The 22852-nt window shown below is 43.1% G+C and overlaps 1 protein-coding gene across 3 annotated transcripts in view; it reads right to left on the bottom strand.

Annotated features, from left to right (window-relative positions):
• Positions 1-1153: 1153 nt before the first annotated feature.
• The window catches only part of LOC131105461 (CUB and sushi domain-containing protein 3-like), a 234974-nt gene continuing 213275 nt past the window's right edge, over positions 1154-22852 (bottom strand). For all 3 annotated transcript variants that reach the window (XM_058053596.2, XM_058053597.2, XM_058053598.2), the window contains exons 61-70: positions 20240-20413; positions 19987-20060; positions 18658-18769; positions 11612-11791; positions 10249-10314; positions 9673-9831; positions 8867-8979; positions 7930-8017; positions 4724-4865; positions 1154-3413 (exon numbers count right to left, since the gene is read on the bottom strand). In XM_058053596.2, coding sequence (XP_057909579.2) covers positions 3254-3413; positions 4724-4865; positions 7930-8017; positions 8867-8979; positions 9673-9831; positions 10249-10314; positions 11612-11791; positions 18658-18769; positions 19987-20060; positions 20240-20413 — 1268 coding nt within the window. In that variant the 3' untranslated portion in view covers positions 1154-3253. The remainder of the gene's footprint in view (positions 3414-4723; positions 4866-7929; positions 8018-8866; positions 8980-9672; positions 9832-10248; positions 10315-11611; positions 11792-18657; positions 18770-19986; positions 20061-20239; positions 20414-22852) is intronic.

Below are 22852 nucleotides of genomic sequence, written 5' to 3'. Positions count from 1 at the left end.
AAACGTTGCCATCAATTGTTTTAATGGGTGGAATATTTTGTGCTGACAATCAGTTAACAAGAATTATCGGTTACAATATGTTGTTGCAGAAAACTGGATGCGGCCGGTCCCTCGGACGGCGATAATATCTGTGCTGAACCGAGCAGCGGTCAGCAAATGGAAAAGTCATAAAAAAAAGAAGTGCGGCAGAGCGAAGCAGCTGACTGAATAATAAAACATTTAGTTCACTCTCGGCGCTTACATTGCAATAAGTGCTGCACGGCGGATAAGGTCATTGATAAGACTAAATTGAGAAAAGAAAACAGTGACTCTGGCGTTGATTTCATATTTTATATATAAATTAAGGATTTATACATTGCTGATACAGAAAAAAATATACAAAACATTTTGTAATCTTACATGACATTTACATGTGCATTTTACACAACATTTTCAATAACTTACAAATGCTTTATTTGAATAAAAAATATATCTCTTTACAAAAGTTCTGTATTATTTACATTTTCATATATAACATGTTATAACACGTTTGAAGGTTATAGCACAACTGAAATCTCGCCCGCTGCTGTTTTGCTCTGGATGCATCTTTTAAATCGTCATACATAAGAAATACACGCTTGGCAAAATATATTACATATTGATAACACAAGACATCTTCACCAAAGAACTCCATCAAGTATCAAAACTGTATAAATGCACAAAATGTAATAGCAATGACAGGGGCACAAAGAAATGGGGGGATTACCTCTGAGCCAACATGCACAGGTACGAAACTATGAGCATTGAACACCACTTCCTTTTTCTGCCACTGTATACAGTACGTCTTCTAAAGCAGTCAGTGTTAAGCCTCCATGAAGAACGTCTGCCCATCGAGTATTAAAGGCACTGCTATGATGGTGAAAAGATCAAAGAAAAGGAGATGATCATGTTTGTGCGATTCTTCTTCATATTAAATGTACATTAGTTGGCACCAGATAATGACTCGTGTCAACAAAACAGACCCAGGCCTTGGATCCCTCAAGTAATTACTTGCTGTTAGGCTCGGACTAATTAGCTATGTAAAGCGTGCCGAGTGGGGCGGGTCATGACAAATCAAAACATCCAATAGAACTGCAGGACTTGTGTGTTGCTTGCAAACGTGTAATGTTATGTAGAACCGGGGCATGGGGGACACGGGAGGTTCCAAGTTGGACAAGACACTCCCTGCCATGGCCGCACGTGGCCAGTAGGTGGCAGTGAGATTTGGCTGCGTCCGGTGAGCGTGCACCGTAAGGCACAGCTTGCCCCTAAAAACACACACTGCTCACTTCATGGGGTTCATGCACTTTCAAAGCACAGTGATGATGTGGAAGTACAGGCCCCCCTCCCTACATGGTCCCTCCATCCGTGGCGGGCCCTATAATGCGTAAAAGATGCGCATCGCATCGTCGCTGTGAGGCATCGAGCACCGAGTCAGCCCGAGGCAGGAGAAGACAAAAAAAGCCGATGAATCCGACACAGCGTTCATTGCCAGAATGATGGAACCAGCAATCACTTTCTCAACTGGTGTAATGGTACAGCTGCTGCCTTTGTTGCACAATTAATAATTTACTGAGCAATGTGTTTCCCATGTGATCACTCATTCAGTCATTTTCTACCGCTTATCCTCACGAGGGTTGCAGGGGTGCTGGAGCCTATCCCAGCTGTCTTCGGGCGGGGTACACCCTGGACTGGTGGCCAGCCAATCACAGGGCACATAAAGACAAACAACCATTCACACTCACATTCATACCTATGGACAATTTGGAGTGGCTAATTAACCTAGCATGTTTTTGGAATGTGGGAGGAAACCGGAGTACCCGGAGAAAACCCACGCATGCACGGGGAGAACATGCAAACTCCACACAGAGATGGCCGAGGGTGGATTGAACTCGGGTCTCCTAGCTGTGATGTCTGCGCGCTAACCACTCGACCACCGTGCAGCCCCCATGTATTCATATTACTCCAAAACATGCATCGAACTAAACTCAGGTTCAAGTTTAATAACAAAAAAAACTTTTAATGGGTTAGTTCGGCCATAAAGATATGGGGACCGATGGGATTTTTCCGTAGGACCCGGACTTCCTGGCGGCACCCCTGTTCGTGGTCGTGATTTAGGAATAAATTCTGCTAAGAGCACCAAGTCGTCCAGGGGCAGCCTTGTTGGGGTAAGTCCGAGACACAACAAAACCAGACCAAAAGCTTAACTCCGCTGACACGTGGATTCAGGATTAAATCCTAAAACCTGGTCCTCTTTCCTGCACACAAGCTCAAACATGACAGTCAATAAAGTGAGATCATTATGCACAGAGCCTCGGCTTTAAGATGGCTGATGTACGCCTGCTCGGGGGGGGGGTCTTATTTGGGACACAAAGACGCTGATGGCGAAGGTAAATTAGTTAGGAGACAAACAGCCCCGTGTGACCAATGCCCTCCATAGGACAGAATGAAGCGACTCGACTTTGGGGGCTCGTTGTCAATACGAACGCTTACATTTAAAGCGTGAAAAACAAAGTACCAACACACAACCCGATAGTAAAAGTTTATGCCAACTATAGCGCTCACGACGGAACACAGCACAGTAAAAATAAAAGCTTTCCCATTGGAATTGGACAAATTGTACTGAACCTCAGTAATTACATCCCAGGCCGTATAATTTGTCAGTAGGAGGCAGCGACCAATTAAAGAGGTGCAATTGGCCGTGCGTATTGAAAAGACTTGAGTGTTTCCAAAGAAAAGGAAGCTTCTTTTTTCACCTCCATTTGGAAAATCAGGAAAAGATGACATTGATCACCTCAGCACCGAGGTGAGAAGAGAAGAAGAAGATGGGTGGAAGAGACTCATAAACACACGCACTCACAAAGGCTCTTGACGTGGAGTAGAAAATACAATTTTCTCATTTGGCATTACTGACATAATTCCCCTTAAGAACATAAAATCTATGAAACCAACACTCACAGAGTGCAGCAGCCTCTTTTTCCTTCTTGGCCAACCTACGGGAAGACCTATGAGAAGACGAGGCACCTCTTCACCGCATGTTCCCGTCCTTTACCTTGTGTGTTTACACAAATGGCGAGGGCCCTCGGCGTGCTTGAAAGTGTGCTTTGCTTTGTTTTTCTTTCCGTTTCTCTTTCCGTTTGGCGGCAGCGCAAACTGGCAAAAGTATAAACATGTCAATATATATTCATGTTAGGCAAACAAAGGGAATCGGTCTCTCCCTCAAACGCTGCAGGCGTCAAACCATGGTGCAGATGGTGTTGAGGTTGGGGTCAAAGCGGACGACTTTCCCCTCGGCAGCCTTTGTGTTGGTGTTGTACATGGGATTCTCAAACGTTGCCTGTCCGTTGTTATTCTCGTGCACGGAACATCCCGTGTATTGCGCCTTGTCTGTTTTCCTGCGGATGAAAAGGAGGTTGCAAATGAGTTGAAAAAGAACGTCCCAATTATCCTCCCTCCTTCCGAACCAATAAACATGTTTCCATTAGCTCGCCGTGGACAGCTGCTGTAGGTACAAGAGGCTGGCTGGTAATTACTGTTGGAAATAGCCGAGCGGGGAAGCGCACCTTTCGCTGCTAACCATCGTAATGAGGGCGAAAGGAATAAGAAGACGTGATCCATCTCCTCGTAAACGCTTGTCATCAACATTTTAAGACCAGTTAAAAAAAATGCCAGAATTTATTATTTGCACTTTTGCAAAAATTAAAGCTCAAAATCTTGGCAAAAATGTGAATTTAGTGTGATTTCCTGTCAGGATGTTTTCATTTCTAACTCAACAAAGCTTGTCTTTAAGAACATGGACAGTTACTATGGTACACGTAATGTCATTGTATGGTCACCTCGTGCTTCGGTACGGGACAAAAAACAAAAAAACCCCCAAAAAAACACAAACTGTATTATTGAAAGCAGGAAGTGAACAAATGTAACAGTTACTGATTGAAAAAGTACCAGATGGAGGGGTAGGATTTAATAAGTTTTGCTTCTTCCTACTCCTTTTGGACATGATTGACATTTTGGACACTGATTATGGGATGCACTCAATTGTAATCTGATGAATTCAAATGAAATAAAACCATTACCATTACCATTACCATTACCATTACCAGATTACCGAGCTGCATAAACACGGCCTCTCGCATTGCGCCATTCCTGCTGAGGTTGGACACAGTAAGTCGGTCATTTTAACATTTCTTAAAGGACCCTGAATGTTACGTAACAAAAAAGCCAAGCGGTCGGCCCAAGGAAACTCCCCTGGCCCTGAGACGGAGGAGCTGAGTGGCTGCCCCGATGAAGGTTGTTATTGTTACTGAATGCAGTCCAATAACCATTAAATGGCCTCGTTCAGAGAAGGGTTTTAAGGAAAAACAAAACATATTTAAAGGTCTACTTTGAACCTTTTAAATCCAACAGTAAAAAAAAAAAAAGTAAATTCTTGGAATTTTTCAACTGGTTTAAAAATCTGAAGTGTACAACATTTTTACACCACATACTGCATTTCAAAGCTTGACCGCTCGACTGGGGCCTGGATGGTAACAAGTTGACTAAAGTTGCATCATTCGTTTGGAAAAGCGCTGCGTAGGAAAGCACGCCGTGGATGTGGAACACAGTTTACATCCCGGCTCTTTTTCTTAGACAAGAACATGAAGAAATACTTTGACGTGGAAAATATGAAAAGTGAGTTGCGGACGCAGCTGGATGGAAGACATACCTCTGTTTATAGACATAAAAACCCAGCCCGGCCAAGATGAGGGCGAAGAAAGGCACGAGGATTGCAACAGCAACGGAGCTGCTGTTGGTGGAGGTGTTGGTTTCAGGCTCAGTGAGCGTGATGTTCTCTCTCACACTCAAACCTGAAAACAAATCAAATTAAGCAATTAAAAAACTAAACATTGTAATCATAAGACACCATAATGAATGCTATATGCCTAAGAAGTATTAGGGCCAGGCTAAAATACTACAATGAAAGGTCAAACTGAGGCCAGATTGACTGTTGACGCTAGCACGTCCGTAGCCAAACGATATTTGGGGTTTTACACCAAACATCTATGGTGCATTCAAGTGCTGCCAATCAAAGTGCAAAATCTAAACGCTTGATAAAAAACATCAGTGAAGCAAAAATGTGTAGGCCTTCTCACTGTGGTACACGTTTGAAGTATTTTATCATGTACCATGTATCACTCACTTCACCCACTTAAAGTGAATGACATATTTTCCCACGAAAAAAGGCCCATTATTGAAAATAAATAATTTTGCGCTAATATGTAGGGAAACTAAGTTTCACAAAGAATGAAATAGTCAACACCATCATCAGTATGACCACTTCAATGCGACTATGTAAAAGTCTGTGTCTGTTTTCAAGGGGACCTATTTAGCTTTTTCCACTTTTCTGATATAAATGTGGTTAGAATGTTGTATTATCGTGTTAAACGATGCCAAAGTTTCAGATAATGAAGTTTGCACATTTGGAAAGACGTTTGGGATGGCTCTGGAATAGGTGCAGACTCTGGAAGATCTAGAAAGCTTTCTGTGTGCCTTATTGTGAGGATCTGGTCTCTAGGAGTCTACATCTCAATACAAAGGACCAAAAATGAGCAAAAGAAGTCCCCTTTAAAGTAAGATACACTACAATCCCCAAAATATAGTACTACTTCATTTTGTTTACAGCACGGCCGTGATACTCTGTTGGTCATGGATGGTGGATTAATGGCAACACAGTGTCAAAAAAGTGACATGATGGAGGCAAAACCAAAAAACACATACATCCAATCTGATGGCGATGATGACAGGCGGGAAACGCGGCCGCCAGCAGATAAAGATGAGATGTGTAATGAGCACGCTGATAATGATCGCTGTGACCGTGATAATCGTGTTGAAGACAATCATGAGCTGATGACAACAGCGAGTGCAAAAAGAAATGAAGGACAATGACACGGCTAATGTCCTTTCAGCCCACGGACTGTTCAGGAAGGGGAGGGGTCCGACAATAAAACATATTAGAATATGAAATGGATGATCAGGTTTGAGATGTGTTTTATACACCCATCAGACACTTCATTAAGGACACCTGCACTAGCTAATCACATCTAATATGGAAGTTATGGCAACGAAATCTGCCTCAAAGGTTTGGATTGATCTAGACGGAGGTGTTATTTTATTTTGGAGGTGAGCCCCTTCCAGGTGCTGTCATTAAATAAAAGTAACTGTAAACTTGGACAATGAAAGCTGGATGTTTGGTCCAGCTCTTTTTTGGCTTCAATGAGCCGCGCGGTGGGTGAGTGGTTCGCATGTTTGGGCACACAGTCATGGAAATCAGGAATGAACTGAAATATTAGCACATAAAGAACATCTATTCAACTATAGCTAGTATCTTTAATAGTAGCAGAGTATTTGAATCACACTTTTGTCATGTTATGAGCAAAGAGGGGCGTTCAAAGACACAAAGTAATTTAAGTTGATTTCATGTTTCGAGCGTATTTTCAGGGGCTTCCGAGCATGATTACAAATGCTGATGAGAATACGAATACATTTTTTTTGTCTTTCTGTTTACGTAGCGGGGCTGCACGGCGGTCAAGTGGTTAGCGCGTAGACTTTACAACTAGGAAACCAGGGTTCAATTCCACCCTCGGCCATCTCTGTGTGAAGTTTGCATGTTCTCCCCGTGCATGTTTTCTCCGGGTACTCCGGTTTCCTCCCACATTCCAAAAACATGCTAGGTTAATTAGCCACTCCAAATTGTCCGTAGGTATGAATGTGAGTGTGAATGGTTGTTTGTCTATATGTGCCCTGTGATTGGCTGGCCACCAGCTGGGAGACCAGACAGCTGGGATAGGCTCCAGCACCCCCGCGACACTTGTGAAAATGAATGAATAAAAATACATACACTGCATATATAGCTACGGTACTACAGTATATATAGTATATACAGTATTGTGCCACATCAACCAGACAATACACTACCAATGTATGATGCAGAATATTACCCAACTACTATGCAAGCTCAAAAGACTCAGTAAGTGGTATGAATGTGAGTGTGAATGGTTGTTTGTCTATATGTGCCCTGTGATTGGCTGGCCACCAGCTGGGAGACCAGACAGCTGGGATAGGCTCCAGCACCCCCTGCGACACTTGTGAAAATGAATGAATAAAAATACATACACTGCATATATAGCTACAGTACTACAGTATATACAGTATATACAGTATTGTGCCACATCAACCAGACAATACACTACCAATGTATGATGCAGAATATTACCCAACTACTATGCAAGCTCAAAAGACTCAGTAAGTGGTATGAATGTGAGTGTGAATGGTTGTTTGTCTATATGTGCCCTGTGATTGGCTGGCCACCAGTCCAGGGTGTACCCCGCCTTTTGCCCAAAGACAGCTGGGATAGGCTCCAGCACCCCCCACGACCCTCGAGATGATGAAATGAATGAATGTTTTATGTAGACCACACATACACGCGTAATGTCGTGATGTTCGGCATGTCCGTGAATGCACCTTGAGAATAAGGACGCGCTGTTCCCAAGAGAACGGACAACAGACGTGTTTGTGAGTTGGTGTTGGCTCCGTTCACGTCAGAATAAAGTTAGAAAAGGCTGTGAGACTTTGCGTCTCATAACGCGTCTCCGCCATCATAAAGAGGTGTGGCTTGCTTCAGTGTTAACGTTTAAACATAATTAATGAAAAAAATGTGTCGCCATCGTTTTGACATCTCTACTTATTCGAGGAAATATGAATAGGAATAGATCTAAAATTGTGAGTGGAGGGAAAATCGGATTCCATCTCCGGTATTTTCACCATTGTGCCGCATGGATTGAAAGTGCCATGCTGATGTAAATCTGCAAAATGGAATGGCGGCTTTGCAGCACACGGATGGGAATGCTCTGGTGTGTTTGGAAAGACACATACCAAGCCTCTGTAGTCCAAAGCGTCCGTAGTCTTTACCCTGTATAAAGCCTTGTAACACGTAGCTCCCGCCCTCGGGCTCGGCTGAAACCTGGCAGGGAAAAAAAAGCAGAACCAAAGAAGGTGTGTTTTGTTTCAACTGCACGTGTAAAATTGTGATTTTTCTTGGCAGCTCCGGCAATGTTCTATCTGCTGCACACAACACATCAAACACTAAACATCCTGTATTTAGTTCAACAGTCAACGCATCCTTTCATGATGCATTCAAAATGACACCTTGTTTTTTGGTGCTAGAGGCTAAGCAGCAGGCTATAAATAGCATGCAGTGTGCAGTCCCTCAGTACAAAACAACTGAAGCGTTTTGAAAGATTTTTTTTTTTTAAAAGACAACTTCAGCCAGCGAGGTTCATGAGGATTTTGCGTCCGTTCTTTTGGTGACTGACTGAGCTGATTTAGCAATTTGTCAGTGGGGGAACACTGCGATGCAACTGATGCGCCGCCAGTGTAAATATATGCAAAAATCGACAATGTGCCAGGAAATGATTCCCTCCTTTGTGGTCATTCTTCCTGCACATGCAGCTGGAAGTTGGATTAGAAAACACATTTATCTCGGAGAAAATATTGGATTTTGTTTGATTTTCCTGGAAAAGCCGATGTTTGGCAACAGTGAAAATCCAGCCTTTAGTCCAAAATAATCTCCTGCCAGACAGAAAAAAGTACGATTCGGAATATAATATTGTAGTAAACATTAATTTTGGACACAATTTGACTGCAGGTTTAAGCCACCACTGTAGAGAATGGGCTGTTTGTGGTACAAAGGTGCACTGCTCAGGGGCACTTCAGCTCTGTGTTCATATCCTTATATTAAATATGAGTGTGAGCTCCGAGTTATTTTTAGAATTGGAGCGGTTAGCTTCTCCTAATTCCTGTGTGTGCTTACAAATCCATCCATTGACCAGGTCTCCTCGGTAATCCTGCTCAAGGAACTGTGGGACAGAACTCTCATGTGGTATAGTAGAAGCGTCAGCCTCGCCTCCTGGTGTTTGTACACTCCTGCAGAATAACAGACAAGAGGAGGACAATTGAACCGATGAGGCGATGCTGTTTTGGTGCCATGAAGGTAGTATTCCTCAAAAGTCACATTTTTAGATGGTAGGACGGAACCAGAGTACTTGGAGAACATGCAAACTCCACCCGCTAATAAGTGATCATAAAAGGAGAAATGGAAGACAAATGCTTAAGGCCGGTGGCGGCACGGAAACGTTTCAGACGTTCCGCTGTAATAATTCAGAGCCACGATCAAGAAGCACGAGTTGTGAGGACATCTGAGCTTTGACGGATAAAAACAAAATCCCATCATCCTTGAGTCCAAATGGAAATTCCCCCCGAGGCGTTCCTCAGGGCCGCCTGCCAACACAACGGCCAACCTGAAAGCCCTAATACCCTTGGCCGGGGAAGCATTTGCATGCCTCCATGAGCAAGGCATGACAATGGAAGAAAAAAAAAAAGAAACCCGTGGAGGGAGGAGACGGCTGAACACTCGAGTGGGCAGTTTTTCAGTCATTCCGGGCAGACTGATACATCCGTCTTTAAAGCCAATAAGTAATTTCCGCTCTCATGCATGAGATCATTTGCTGATTGATTGATTGACACCGTGCGCCCCCAAATAAATGGAAATGACACACGGAGGTGCTGATGGGAGGAGAGGGGAGGAAGTCGGCGACCGATGATTTATAGATGGCTCACCAGAGAGCAGAAACTCCATGCTGCTGTCGTTTAAAGTTACATTCACTTTCCCCGTGGTGGCGTTAAAGCTTACGACTGTCATCGTCATCGGCTGCTTCTGTCCCTTGTAATCATAGGAGCCTTTCCACAGGAAGTCGGGAGCGAATACATCCTCTGGAACTTGAGAAGAAGACATAAAAACGTCACATATGAACACTGAATAAATAGAATTGCATCAACGTAGGAAAATGTTGCTATTGGCGTTCGCCGGCTCTGTCCAGTATTATAGTAACATCATAAAGCAATCATTTTAAGCCCAGCTTAAAGATGCTGATTAGATATGCAGTTGAGGCAACATTTCAAAATGCTGATAAGAGTCTATTTGTTTTGTATGCTCGGGCTATCTTGATGGAGGATTATCTAAAAACCCAAGGGGATCGGCCCCGAGTAATAACTGATTCTTTGTAGGACTATTTGATGGCTGTTAATTAACAGGTAATACAAGGTCATATCCTTTGTCGACTTCTGGCCGACGACGTTTCGTACCTAAAGGATGACTGATGAACCACATGGAAATGGAGCGTCGCTTTGACTCACCGTGTATTTTAGGGCTCGGAGTCCCCGGGATGAGTTTGATTGTTTTTTCCTGTGATTTGGATCCAGCTGCAAAAAGAACGTAAATATGTAGTAAATATGATAATGGAGAGAAAAATTAGCACTTTTTCCAGATGTTTTCCAGACTGACTTGGTGGTGACACAAATATTTAGGAATGCATTTTCGCTAATACTGATACATACAAAAATTATTACATATGTAATACATTCATAGATTCATTCATTTTCTACCGCATTTAGAAGAATGCATTTAGTGCAATCCAAAAAATAACGTTATTATGAGATGCATCTTTTCAAAGCTGTAATGTCTGATGAGACCATCATATTTTTTTCAAGCAAATATTGATTCTTAACATTCATTCATTTGTAAGTTGGTGAATTGTTCAACTGACAACCCTAATGAAAAACCAACATTTCAAGAAATGCTGCAAATGTTTGACAGACAGTATGAATTGCCTGATGACATATTCATTCATTCATTTTCTACCGCTTATCCTCATGAGGGGATGCTGGAGCCTAGCGAGAGGTGGGGTACACCCTGGACTGGTGGCCAGCCAATCACAGGGCACATATAGACAAACAACCATTCACACTCACATTTGGAGACAATTTGGAGTCGCCAATTAACCTAGCGTGTTTTTGGAATGTGGGAGGAACCCGGAGTACCCGGAGAAAACATGCACGGGGAGAACATGCAAACTTCACATAGAGATGGCCGAGGGTGGAATTGAACCCTGGTTTCCTAGTTGTGAAGTCTACGCGCTAACCACTTGACCGCCGTGCAGCCCCTCTACGTAAACAGAAAGACAAAAAAAATGTATTCGTATTCTCATCAGCATTTGTAATCATGCTCGGAAGCCCCTGAAAATACGCTCGAAACATGAAATTAACTTAAATTACACCAATTAACGTAGCATGTTTTTGGAATGTGGGAGGAACCCGGAGTACCCGGAGGAAATGCACGGGGAGAACGTGCAAACTCCACACAGAGATGGCCGAGGGTGGAATTGAACCTGAGTCTCTTAGCTGTGAGGTCTGCACGCTAACCACTGGACCACTGTGCAGCCCCTACATAATACATACTAATACATATTAAAGTGCATAAATACCATATGGTAAACTTCCAATCAACACCTTTATTCCAAATCTTGTAGGTTCTCCAGGTGTAAAAATACCAACAATCACCAGGGTCTCTAATTACCAAAAGATACACCTCTTTACCATTGTAGCAGCTGTGGTTAACATTTGACTGTATGGACTGATTGAAAGATACAACATCAGCACCCAACTGCAAGTACATGGACTACAACCTTCGAGCCCGTGCACGTGTCAGCAGTACACTAACCTCTACACACGGGCACCTTGCCGGTCCAACTGCCGTCCGAGCGGCAGAAGCGGTGCTCCGAACCCCCGGAAAGGAAGTAACCTGGCTGACAGGTGTACACCAGGGTGTAACCGTAGGAGGGCAGGTCCAGACCCACCACGTCAGAGTTGGCCGGGCTGCGTGGTTGCTTGCACGAGTGAGCTGGCGAGCGAGCAGAGGGCAAACACATTAGTGCACGCACACAAACGCTCAGACATGCATGCAAATGCAACACGGCACACACATAAACGGCCGATAATTAGACTCTCAATGGCCGAAAGAGGGGGATACTTGGGGGAGGGTTATGTAAAACTTGCCATAAAGAGACACACAAACATTTTACTACTTCATTTAAGCCGAGGGAGCTGTTAAGCATATTGCATATTGATCATTTATCATGATTAATTTATTTCATGGAAAAAAAAACAAGTGTGTAGCTTATCAGAATGAATGTCAATGAATCTCAGAGATTAAAAGTCCTTTGCTCTGTTGGACGATGACATGATTGAGTTTTCTCCCGATACTTACAACTGACCACGGTTATGACGCATTTTAGTCATTATATATTTAAAGGGGACCTATTGTGCTTTTTCCATTTTTCTGACCTATAAATGTTGTTACAATGTTGTATCCTCGTGTTCATCGACGCCAAAGCGTCAGATAATGAGGTTTGCACATTTGGAAGTGAGCCCAGACAGACGTATTGGATGGCGGTGCATGATAGGTTTTACTGCGTTCTAACAGCGAGTTCTACTGACTACTCAACGGCATCCTGGCTTCCTTATGAGGACTGCAGACGTCGGCACTCTACGTATCCGGAAGTGCTCAAGAACGCTTGGGAGTGGGTGCACCCAGAAATGAAACAGACCGTTTGAAATCCATGGTGACACTGCAGAAAGTGGTGCAGAATCTGGAAGGTCTAGAAAGCTTTCTGTGTGGCTGCTCTATAGCTATAAAAATTGCGTGATTCAAAACATAAAGATGAATAAATATTATTAATAAACATGAGTTATTAGGTACAAAGTGAGATGGCATTCAGTGGAATAACTTGATATTGAAATGAATACAGATTTAAGATTATTTCACACAAATCAGGTGATATTTGTGATTAAAAAATAATTATAATAAAAAACAACAGCATATGCATAAGCGTCTGCTCGGACATCAACAAGTAGTAAGCAGCAGTTCAACTCCAATGGAAGAAACAGTCCCGCGCTGACGCTGTGAACACGAAGGTAGGTTGCATTGCAAGGTTTACCCACAGCACTCATAGACAGTAGCCATGCCATTCTGCAGTCTGATTGGCTTCTGCTTTGATGAGACAGCTTTTATCCAAAGAAGAGATCTTGTTACGTTTTTATCTCGCGAGATCTCACACCCGTCCTGAATGCTAATGGATGCTACAGGGGTCAGGGATTCTGTGCACTGTTACACAAAGGTTAGCCTGGTAAAATATTTTAAGAAAGTAGAAAGTCCTGCAAAACCACCAACATGATAAAAATAAGGAGTCTTTGCGTTTCCGTAATTATGTAATCATTATATTTACTGTAATATTTTTGTTACTGTATTTATATAATGCGTCGTGTTGTTTTTGGATGTAAATTTCAGACTTTCCAGCAAACGTTTTTCCTCATTATGATGAAAATTTAAATCTGTTTAATATATGTGTTTGTGCTGTCACTCAGATCGTCTGGTGAATCATTTTGAACGCTGACGAGTTTCATATGTGCAGGTTCCAAGGCGGTGAGGCAAATGAAGATATTAGTTTCATGATTTTAGTGCTGACATCACGAATTGTCCTGATTGCTAAGCGTTAAATTGGCAGGTGCGCCATTTTATTCCAATAGTCGGGTTAAAGGCAGCGGGCATTTTACAATGACATCTGCACCACATTCATTATTTCAGTCCATCTCAATGCTTCATCACACCCCCGGCGCAGATGTGAGGTCATAAATACTAAAGAGTTCCCGACCAGCTCTGTCTTGATGTGGTGGTTGAATGTGATACGCGGAAATGCAACGAGGTATCGGTACGGCTTGGTATCACTTCAAGGAAGCAGAAAGATGTTAAGATGAAAGTCTGGAGAGCCAACAAATAAATAATGAAGCAGCCCCTCCCTTTCCCTGGCTGTCTGAGCACAAGTCTGTGTAACCCATTTAGAATGACAAACTGTCAGCACATGTCCGGGGTGCTTGTAGGGTTTGTAGACCATGACCAGTGAAGACACTTACAAGGCACATGTCAAATCTCTCATCAAGAGCCAAGTTCATCTTCTCAGCCGATGTGACTCTTGAGGTTACACATGGCCTCAAAAGACACTTGCTCTTGTTTTTCCTGTGACCTGCTGCCAGTATGTAACGCTCGCTGTTTGATGTCTAGATAGAGATGGAGTGCATCGTTTGAGGATACGGACAGACGGAGGCAGATGGAGATCACCTTGGTCCGACAATATCCTCAAGCTGTTGTGTATTGAACTCCTCGATCTGCAACATTTAGAAGTGCTAATAGACTGTAGAAAATAAGAATACAAGTTTTTGTAGCTGAAGGTCAAACCGCACATGTAATAGACCCGAACTTTGAATGCAGCACAACATCAGAGCTCTTGATGAATTGCAGCCTCCAGCGGCAACCCGGTTACGTGAAACAAAGGTGGTCTGTCGATACGAATTTGGCTCAATATGCATAGTTTCCACATTTCATGTTGAACTGGACATCGCGGTATCGTTTCGATACGTTTGCCTGAGGCTCAGAGCTAAACTCGTTTCAAATACACTCGTCAACCATAACAAAAACACAAGAAAAGTACAAATGGCGGTCAACATGTGAAAGCAACGCATCTTCAAGGTGCTCATCCTCTCCTCTACCAACTGGCTTCACATTTTGGACTATTACACTCTTGTTTAAAAATGTTCTCATTTCTTTCTTTTTGTATTAAGCCTATGGGCAGCATAAAAAGTTCCCAGAACGGCAGTTTTTTTTTCAGTAGTATCATTGCAGTATTATCAATGAGTACAAAAACCCACATGCATAAAATAATGTCCATCCACACCAGTGCTATTCTAAATAAATGTCTTTCCTCATAAAAACAGGTTCACTGGCTGTCATACTCAATCAGACGCCTGAAAAAAAAACATAACATTTTTCTGTAATGGATTCAGGGACCCATGTCCTTTAGTCTACTATGTAATATAATGACGTGAATGCACCTCGTTGGGAATATTATTGGCGAATTGGCACTCACCCCCCCATCCAACGCCGGACCATGGCTTGCGCCGCAAGTGGCTGCAGGTAGCCTGGCTGGCCGCTGCTCGTATCGGCTATTTTCCTTCGTGGCGCTGGTCTTGGGTCTATGTGTGTGAACAATGTTTTTTTTAACAGTCCCACACTGTGCTCTTTCTTTTAAGAGTCCAGTTTGGAGTTTTTTTCCCTCTACTCTCCTAGTGTTGTCCCCCTTCTTCGCCCAATCATCCCGTCCTGTCACCCCTTGTCTCACTGCATACTATGTTGTATGTATAAATGGATGATTGCACTATGTCGCTTGTACTTCTGTATAAGCGACAAGAATAAAGGGCTACATCATAAGAAAGAAGGTGTTGTGAGTGTGTAGAGTGAGGGAGAGAAGTGTTGGAACTGAGCCCCACTGTCGCCGTTAAGGTTGGCAATACGACTTAAAGAGAGTGACGGCGTCTGTGTGACTCTATCAGAGCGCTGCAGTACTTTGCAAAACGCACATCGAATGGAGGACTTTGACAAGTGTCTGCCAGGTAAAGTCAACAACTTCATTTTACCTTTTAAATGCTGCTTGCATTAACTGGCGATGGGTGCACGTACGGGTGAGTCGCAGCAGCGGGGATCTGTCATTTCCCGCTACTTTGAGGCATTGACTGAGGATTGAAGTGAACTCTGTGCAGCCCTTGCTAGGTATGCTTGCTGCAGAAAGCGGTGACAAAGGGAGCGCTATAAATCGCAGAAAGCTCGTCACTTTATCGGCCAATTTCAGTAAAAAAAAACATGCAATAAACGCCATTCAAAGCCGATAACGAAACCTGATCGGCGTGTGTCGGCGACATGACATGAATGTGCATGCGTGCTGCCACAACACCCATATTGAGCCGACAAGGAACACACTTGGTCCCGTATTGCTGCAAGAATCAACACTGTAACGGTTTTAGTTGGACAGCCTGACAGGCTACGCCAATCCATGCCGGTTTGTTTAATCACTCCCTCGCCAAACCTCCAGTATTGGTGTTTAGAGCTCAGCGGAAGTGGATAATACGTCCATCGGGTGCATACTAACTTCTTTCAAGTGTCTATTGTCCTCCAAACAATATTTGTGTTTTGTTGTTTCATGGACATTAAAGTACTTATTGGCCTGGGGCCAAGGGTCTAATGGAGGCCAAGAGAACTCATCATAAATAAACTGAAGAATGTACAGTGATTGGGATCGGGATCAGCAGCATCAAACCCCGACTGGAGCATCCCTACTTTTAGACAGTCAGCCTCACTTTTAAATTCATTTTTTTCATGAAAACAGCAGACTTTTTACTCAAAGAGAAATTGTATTCATGTTTGTATTATGTTTATTCATATTTATAAACATGTGAAATAAATTATGGCACTCCGGTAACAGTGTTCTATACTTTAAAGCAGGGGTCGGGAACCTTTTTGGCTACGAGAGCCATGAAGGCCAGATATTTTAAAATGTGTGAAATCTGTGAGAGCCATATACATTTTTTTAAACATTGAATGCAATAAAATGTGTGCATTTTTATGTAAGACCAACAGTTTTAGATATAATGGGCTCTAATTACGTAGACCAGGCACACTACCCCACGCCAATGGGGTGTGGCCAGCACACTTTCGTGAGCAGCGCAGTGTCTAATAATAAATCAAATACTTGTTGCCATTAATACAACTTCTGCTGCTGCATAATTTTGCACCATACTCAGTATATTTCATTCTTTTGGCCATCTTTGCCAGAAGGCTTGGTTCTGCAGCTTTAGCTAGGTGACTATTTGACTAAAGGAGAAAAGTTTATATTTACATGTTGACATCTCAATGACCGAGGTAGACTACCGCATTACCCAGTAATAATCGAGTTTTGGTGTTTGACCTGGACAATATCAGGAAAGATGGATATGGTCGACCGTATTGCAGTAGAAAATAGATGGACGAATTAAAAAAGTTGTTGATTTTTAATATTATTTTTAACAGTCATTTCTGTGATGTTTACTTTAAAATGTTAGCAAAAATACATTTTTATTGTGGTAAGAAATGCTCGAGAGCCAGATACAGTCATCAAAAGAGCCCTACCTGGCTCCCGAGCCATAGGTTCCCTACCTCTGCTTTAAAGCATCAAACTTGTTAAAGTATGTATATTTTTAAAAAACTCCATTGATCCAGTCTATTGTATTTATACATTCCATACTCCATTCCGACGCTAACAATGACAGGACGAGGGCAGAGAAAAATCAATCCATTTTCCAAGTCACTACAGGTGATGGATGAAAGCCAGGGCGGAGCTCCTGCTGGGCTGCAGCTTCAGCAGATAAAGACAAACCTGGCAAAGAATGCGTACGCCTCAACACGGGACGCCAGGAAATGGAAGTGCTTCAGAATGACTGTAGTTTTACTTGGTGAAATCACAGTTTTACAGTTATGCACTAAATGATAGTATGTACTCTGTATGTATGTACTGTAGTATTTACTCTCAGTCATCCAGTGTGTTGATTACTACTGCAATGATCCCAGACTTTGGGCAGAAAAAGCCCAAATTCTTGCTTTCAAATCAGGAAGACTCCAGCAGGTCCTCATGAAAGGTTCAGTGGTCCTGCGTTTGTTTTAGTTTCATGTCCAGTAGAGATGATGCAATGTTGTCAATGACGGACACCAACTCAAGTTAATAGCGCCTGTTGTTATCGAGATATTTTAGACTTTTTAATGCTGCATTCCGATTAGATGAGCGTTTTTCCGATGAACTTCCGAATGGCAGCAAGTGGTAGAAATTGGTTTCAAGTTGACAGCACCTATCATTGGAGATATGCTGTACTCTGATTGGGCAGCTGTTTATTATGCTGCATTTTGATTGGATGATAATAATAATAACACTAATAATTTCGTGACGTACTCCCAAATGGTAGGTCCTGTGGACGTGGAACCAAGTTCTACCCACGACCTCTCCAACAGTACCAACTGCGATTATCTAGGGCTTCTGCTTCCTGAGATCTTAAACATTTTCTCCAACTTCCCGATGTGGTAGAACATTGTGGAAGTCACTGGAAAGCTTGTGGTCGCTGGTAGATATAAAAAGCTCCAAAAAGCTTTGTATTAACATTTTTGGGTGTCTGGAACAAAATAATTTCATTTGCATTTTTTCTTATGCGAAAAATGGATTCATTTAGAGAGAGTTTCGGGTTTGCACACACCTTCTGAAACGATGGAACGGACTCATAACACTAGTTGTATTTGCTCCTGAAAAACATAACATTGACCAGAGACTGACCAACTCCCCCGATTACGTTTCTACTAATACCAAAACAGCCCATAAAAACATCCAAGTATGAAGACGACCTAGTCACCAAAACGATGCATCACTCTCATACTTGCGTGCATGCATGGGAGATTATGCAGGAAAGCAAGGTAGGCATGAAAATGTATCTGCCACCTCAGCACAAAGGAAATGCAGGGGGGGGGGGGTAATCCTACACGGGGTAGATCAAGGTGACAGGCCCCTTATCGCCACACATACGGTACTTCCTACTGTGCAAGCATAGTCAAATGTAGTAAGAATATTTCAATGAGACACCGAAGCTGAAGGGGACCCCTTGGAGATGAACTGTATTACGTACATGGCCGCTTCCAGAAGTGGTTGGCCTGGCAACACCTGCAGGGACTAGTTGGTATTCATCTTATTCAAATATACACTTGACTATTACAAGCAGACTGAAGCCTCCACTACCATGGTCAGTGAATGCAACAATGGAAGGAGGCGTGATGAAAGTGACAAGATGGTGCAAAAGAGTACTCACGAACACAGGTAGCCTGGAGACCGGTCCAGGTGAGGTCTGGCAAACAGAGGCGGGTGGTGGAACCATGCAGGATGTGTCCCTGTTGGCACTGGAAGTCCACCCTGCTGCCCACCTGGACGCAAACACAAGGCAGCCTAAGTGGTGACATCATTTCCCCTCAATTTGAATGATTGTGTGTGTGTGTGTGTGTGGTGTAAACCCATAAAGACAATTCTTTAGACCGGCTTCCCCATTTTTTGCTCTCAGGAGATCCAAGTACAAAGCTAAGCTACTTGTGGTTTCACCTGGAGACGATGTCTTATCTGATATCCCGCTGAACGGCGGATAAAAAGAAACTGTTTGCACTTATCTTTAAAGTGACACTGAAAAAGCAACAAGGAGGAAATTAAATTGAAATACAGAAGCAGAACATATCTCAGGGCGAGCCCCGAGCCCACGGAGAGGGTCATGATATATATTTTCTTCCGCTATGATCCATCTGAACTGTCCTGTTTTACACGGTACTGCATGTACTCTACATACTCACGGTCACGCAAACACAATAACTTTATTTTCATTTGAAAACCAGAACTGATCAGGACCATCAAATGTAGAATCCAAATAGTCAACATTGTGAAACTGCTGAAATTGTCGTGTGATGTTATTGGACTGCTGTGCGAACCACAGTTTGTTCATAAATAACACCACGTTGAACATAAGGATAAGTACGTAAGTACACTTGGGACCAGGACACCCTTGGTCGCAGGTCTAAGATCGACTTTTTAGTCGTATCGTCAGACCTGGGTCAGGACTCTCTGATGACTGATGACTTGGATTCGATGGCGGTGGGGATGACTTTAGGGCTGACACTCAGTCCCGGGGCAGAACTGGGACACCCTTGAGGGATTATGTCTCAGAGCTGTCCTGGGAACACCTTGGTGTCCTCCCATGGAGCTGGGCTTCAAGTCTGGGCTTCCTTAGACCAGCTTTCTTAGATCTTAGACCACAATGTAGTTCATTCATTCATTTTCTACCGCTTATCCTCATGAGGTTCGCTGAGATTCGGGCGAGAGGCGGGGTGCACCCTGGACTGGTGGCCAGCCAATCACATATAGACAAACAACCATTCACACTCACATTCATACCTATGGACAATTTGGAGTGGCCGATTAACCTAGCATGTTTTTGGAATGTGGGAGGAAACCGGAGTACCCGGAGAAAACCCACAGGAGAACATGCAAACTTGGGATTAAACCCTGGTCTCTAGTTGTGTGGTCTGCACGCTAACCACTCGACCGCCGTGCAGCCCCCCACACTGCAGTGTCTTTGTGTATCTGAAACATCATTTACCTTAAAACCTGTGGTGTAGTTCATGAAGCCATGCTCAGGTATTCCTGGATTTTCACAGGTGCTTCTTGTAGGCTCTGAAAAAATAAATAAATCATGAATAGAAGAGTAAGAGGAAGACTTTTGAATGTTGTGCTTGATTATTGATGGTAAGCCAAATAAACATGTTGGTTCTCTGGTGAACTTGCTAATGAAATCGTAGACAAGAGACGATTACATGGATGACAAATGACTCGTTTGAGACAGGACTCAGTACCGATGCAGCGAGGCTGCGCTCCACTCCAGGTTCCGTCCTCTTGGCACAGACGCGTTGTTGATCCGACCAGCACGAAGGGGGCACTGCAGCTAAATGTCACCTCTGACTTGAAGATGAAGCTACGCCCTTCTCTCCGTCCTTTAGCAGGGGTACCAGGATCTCCACAGAACTTGGCTGCAAAGGCAAGGATAAAAAAAAAAAAGCTGCTAAAATGATGAGCTGAAGGCAAACGTCCAAACGTCCAACACGGATGATGGACATTTCCACTGGCAGAAGTGAGGAAAGGTTTTGTTGTCTGCATTTCAACAGTCAACCTGGGTGGACTATTTGAAATATTTACTGCGTAAATACTCGACACATGTTTAAAAACAAGAGCAGAGATAAAGAAACTGGAGCCAACTTCTCTTGCTCCCGCACAGCCATGACAGCAGGTCCAATAGACACGCTCGCCGGCCAAAAAAGGTCACACTAATATTCTTGTTGGGCTGCCTTTAACTGACATTCACTGTAGCGTTGCCTCCGCTAGCACCTGCAAAGTCACATTTACTTCTGTCCAGGTTGCAGTATTTTTTGCCAAGACCTTGTACTGATGAGAGATTCAGATGACAGTAGTTTTAGCAATCTCCTTCGATTTTTAACGCAGGAGGTTTAATTTCTCGACATATTAACATCTTTTCCACAACAGCAGGATCTTCTGACGTATTGAAATAATGGCATTTTATATTTGAAATGTTGTACTCTTGTTGTGCATAATAGGAAAAGTATCATATCACGAGGTTGGTCCCTGATTTAGTTTTTATGCCGCTACTAAATCTTGTGAATTGTCGGGTACCGCTGTTCAGTGGCAAACAAATATGTTGTTGCCAGCTGAAGCATAATCAGCCATGCAGTAATTATCCAGTGGGAGGGATCGTGGTGGCTTTTTTGTGTGAAAAATCGTACAAAATAGGTCTTTCAATTTTCTTGTCCGTCCACATCTACTCGGCCAACTTTGAGTGGTTTAGCCGGGGGCAAAGGCATACGCACCCGCATATGCATTTTACTGTTTCTGCATCCATCAATCCACAGTAATCACAATGATCAGGAAGCACTTTGAGGGTTGTTTGAGAGCAGAGGCAGACCAAGAGCCACAGCAGTCAGTTGTGTAGTCAAAGCACCGTGCGATAAAACCGATAATGAGGCAGACTGCAGCTCCTGGTCTGACAGGTTCTGCCTCTTGGAGGTGTGGACACTGGGAAGTTCTTGCTTGCTTTCCTGCTCAAAATCAAAATTACCTTTGTGTTTCACATAACAGGAAAAATCCGAATAGTTCAGATAAGGATAGCAGAAAAATGCATTTAGTGCAATCCAAAAAAATAATGTTATTATGAGATACATCTTTTCAAAGTTGTAATGTCTGATGAGACTATCATTTTTTTACAAGCAAATATTGATTCTCAACATTCTTAACATTCATTCATTTGTAAGTTGGTGAATCATATATACTGGAATTGTTCAACTGACAACCCCAATGAAAAACCAACATTTCAAGAAATGCTGCAAATGTTTGACAGACAGTACGACTTGCCTGATGACATATTCATTCATTCATTTTCTACCGCTTATCCTCACGAAAGTCGCGGGGGGTCCTAGGGGGCCTATCCCAGCTTTCTTTGAGCGAGAAGCAGGGTACACCCTGGACTGGTGGCCAGCCAATCACAACACACATATAGACAAACAACCATTCACACTCACATTCATACCTATGGACAATTTGGAGTGGCCAATTAACCATGCAGAGATACATTCTTAACAGTGATATTAAATATTTGAGTGGATCTGTATTTAAATAAATGAATAATAAAGGGCATTTAAACAGTGTTGGTACTTCATAGGATAATGTGGAAATGTTGCACGGTGGTGGAGAGGTTAGCATGCCTGCATCATAGCCATTTCATTGACCGACATCATGCAGTAAATTGTACTGTGATTTGGAGGAGGAAGACAATGTGGATGAAAACTCTGACGACAGCCCATCTGATGAAGATGACTGATTGACAGGAGCATGCTGCCTTTAGTGCTTTTCTTCTTGCAAACTCTCCTGGCTTGTGCCGCGCACGCTTGGGTCGCCACTCCCGCGCGGTATGCATCACATTTCAACATCTGCTTGAATGTGAATACAGAGTACACGCATGACATGAGAAACAGTGTACAGTATACCGCATGGTTATTCTGTACGCAACTGCACTAAAGATTTGGAACCAAAAAGCTGACTGTGAATACGAGTACAGTAGCACACTTAGCATGGTGCCAACGTGGGACTTATATAACTAGCTCGTGTGTGCAGGCCTCACATTGAGGCTGCTTCCACTCTGTGGAACGCTGAAAACGGAAGAACCACCATGTTCCTGGAAAGGTTCCATACCGTATTGGCGGTGCCCAGATTAGACTTTTGTGAGACAGGACCTGCACAGTATGACGCCGACAAACTGGCACCAATCAGGGATGTCTAAGAAAAATGGGTGGAACAGCTACCTCTCCTGTGCAAGCCTGTTTTTGTTTTTTTTAGGTTTTTAGGAAAACAGGAAATGATCGAGTCATGTTGAAGATTTTCTCCAAAAACGCAAGTAAAAA

This window comes from Doryrhamphus excisus, linkage group LG5, assembly GCF_037039965.1.
Source record: "Doryrhamphus excisus strain RoL-2023G ecotype Guam linkage group LG5, RoL_Dexc_Guam_v1.1, whole genome shotgun sequence".
NCBI classification, from domain to species: Eukaryota; Metazoa; Chordata; class Actinopteri; order Syngnathiformes; family Syngnathidae; genus Doryrhamphus; species Doryrhamphus excisus.
The sequence above is the reverse complement of the archived record's forward strand: the minus strand, read 5'-3'. Positions and strand labels throughout refer to the sequence as shown.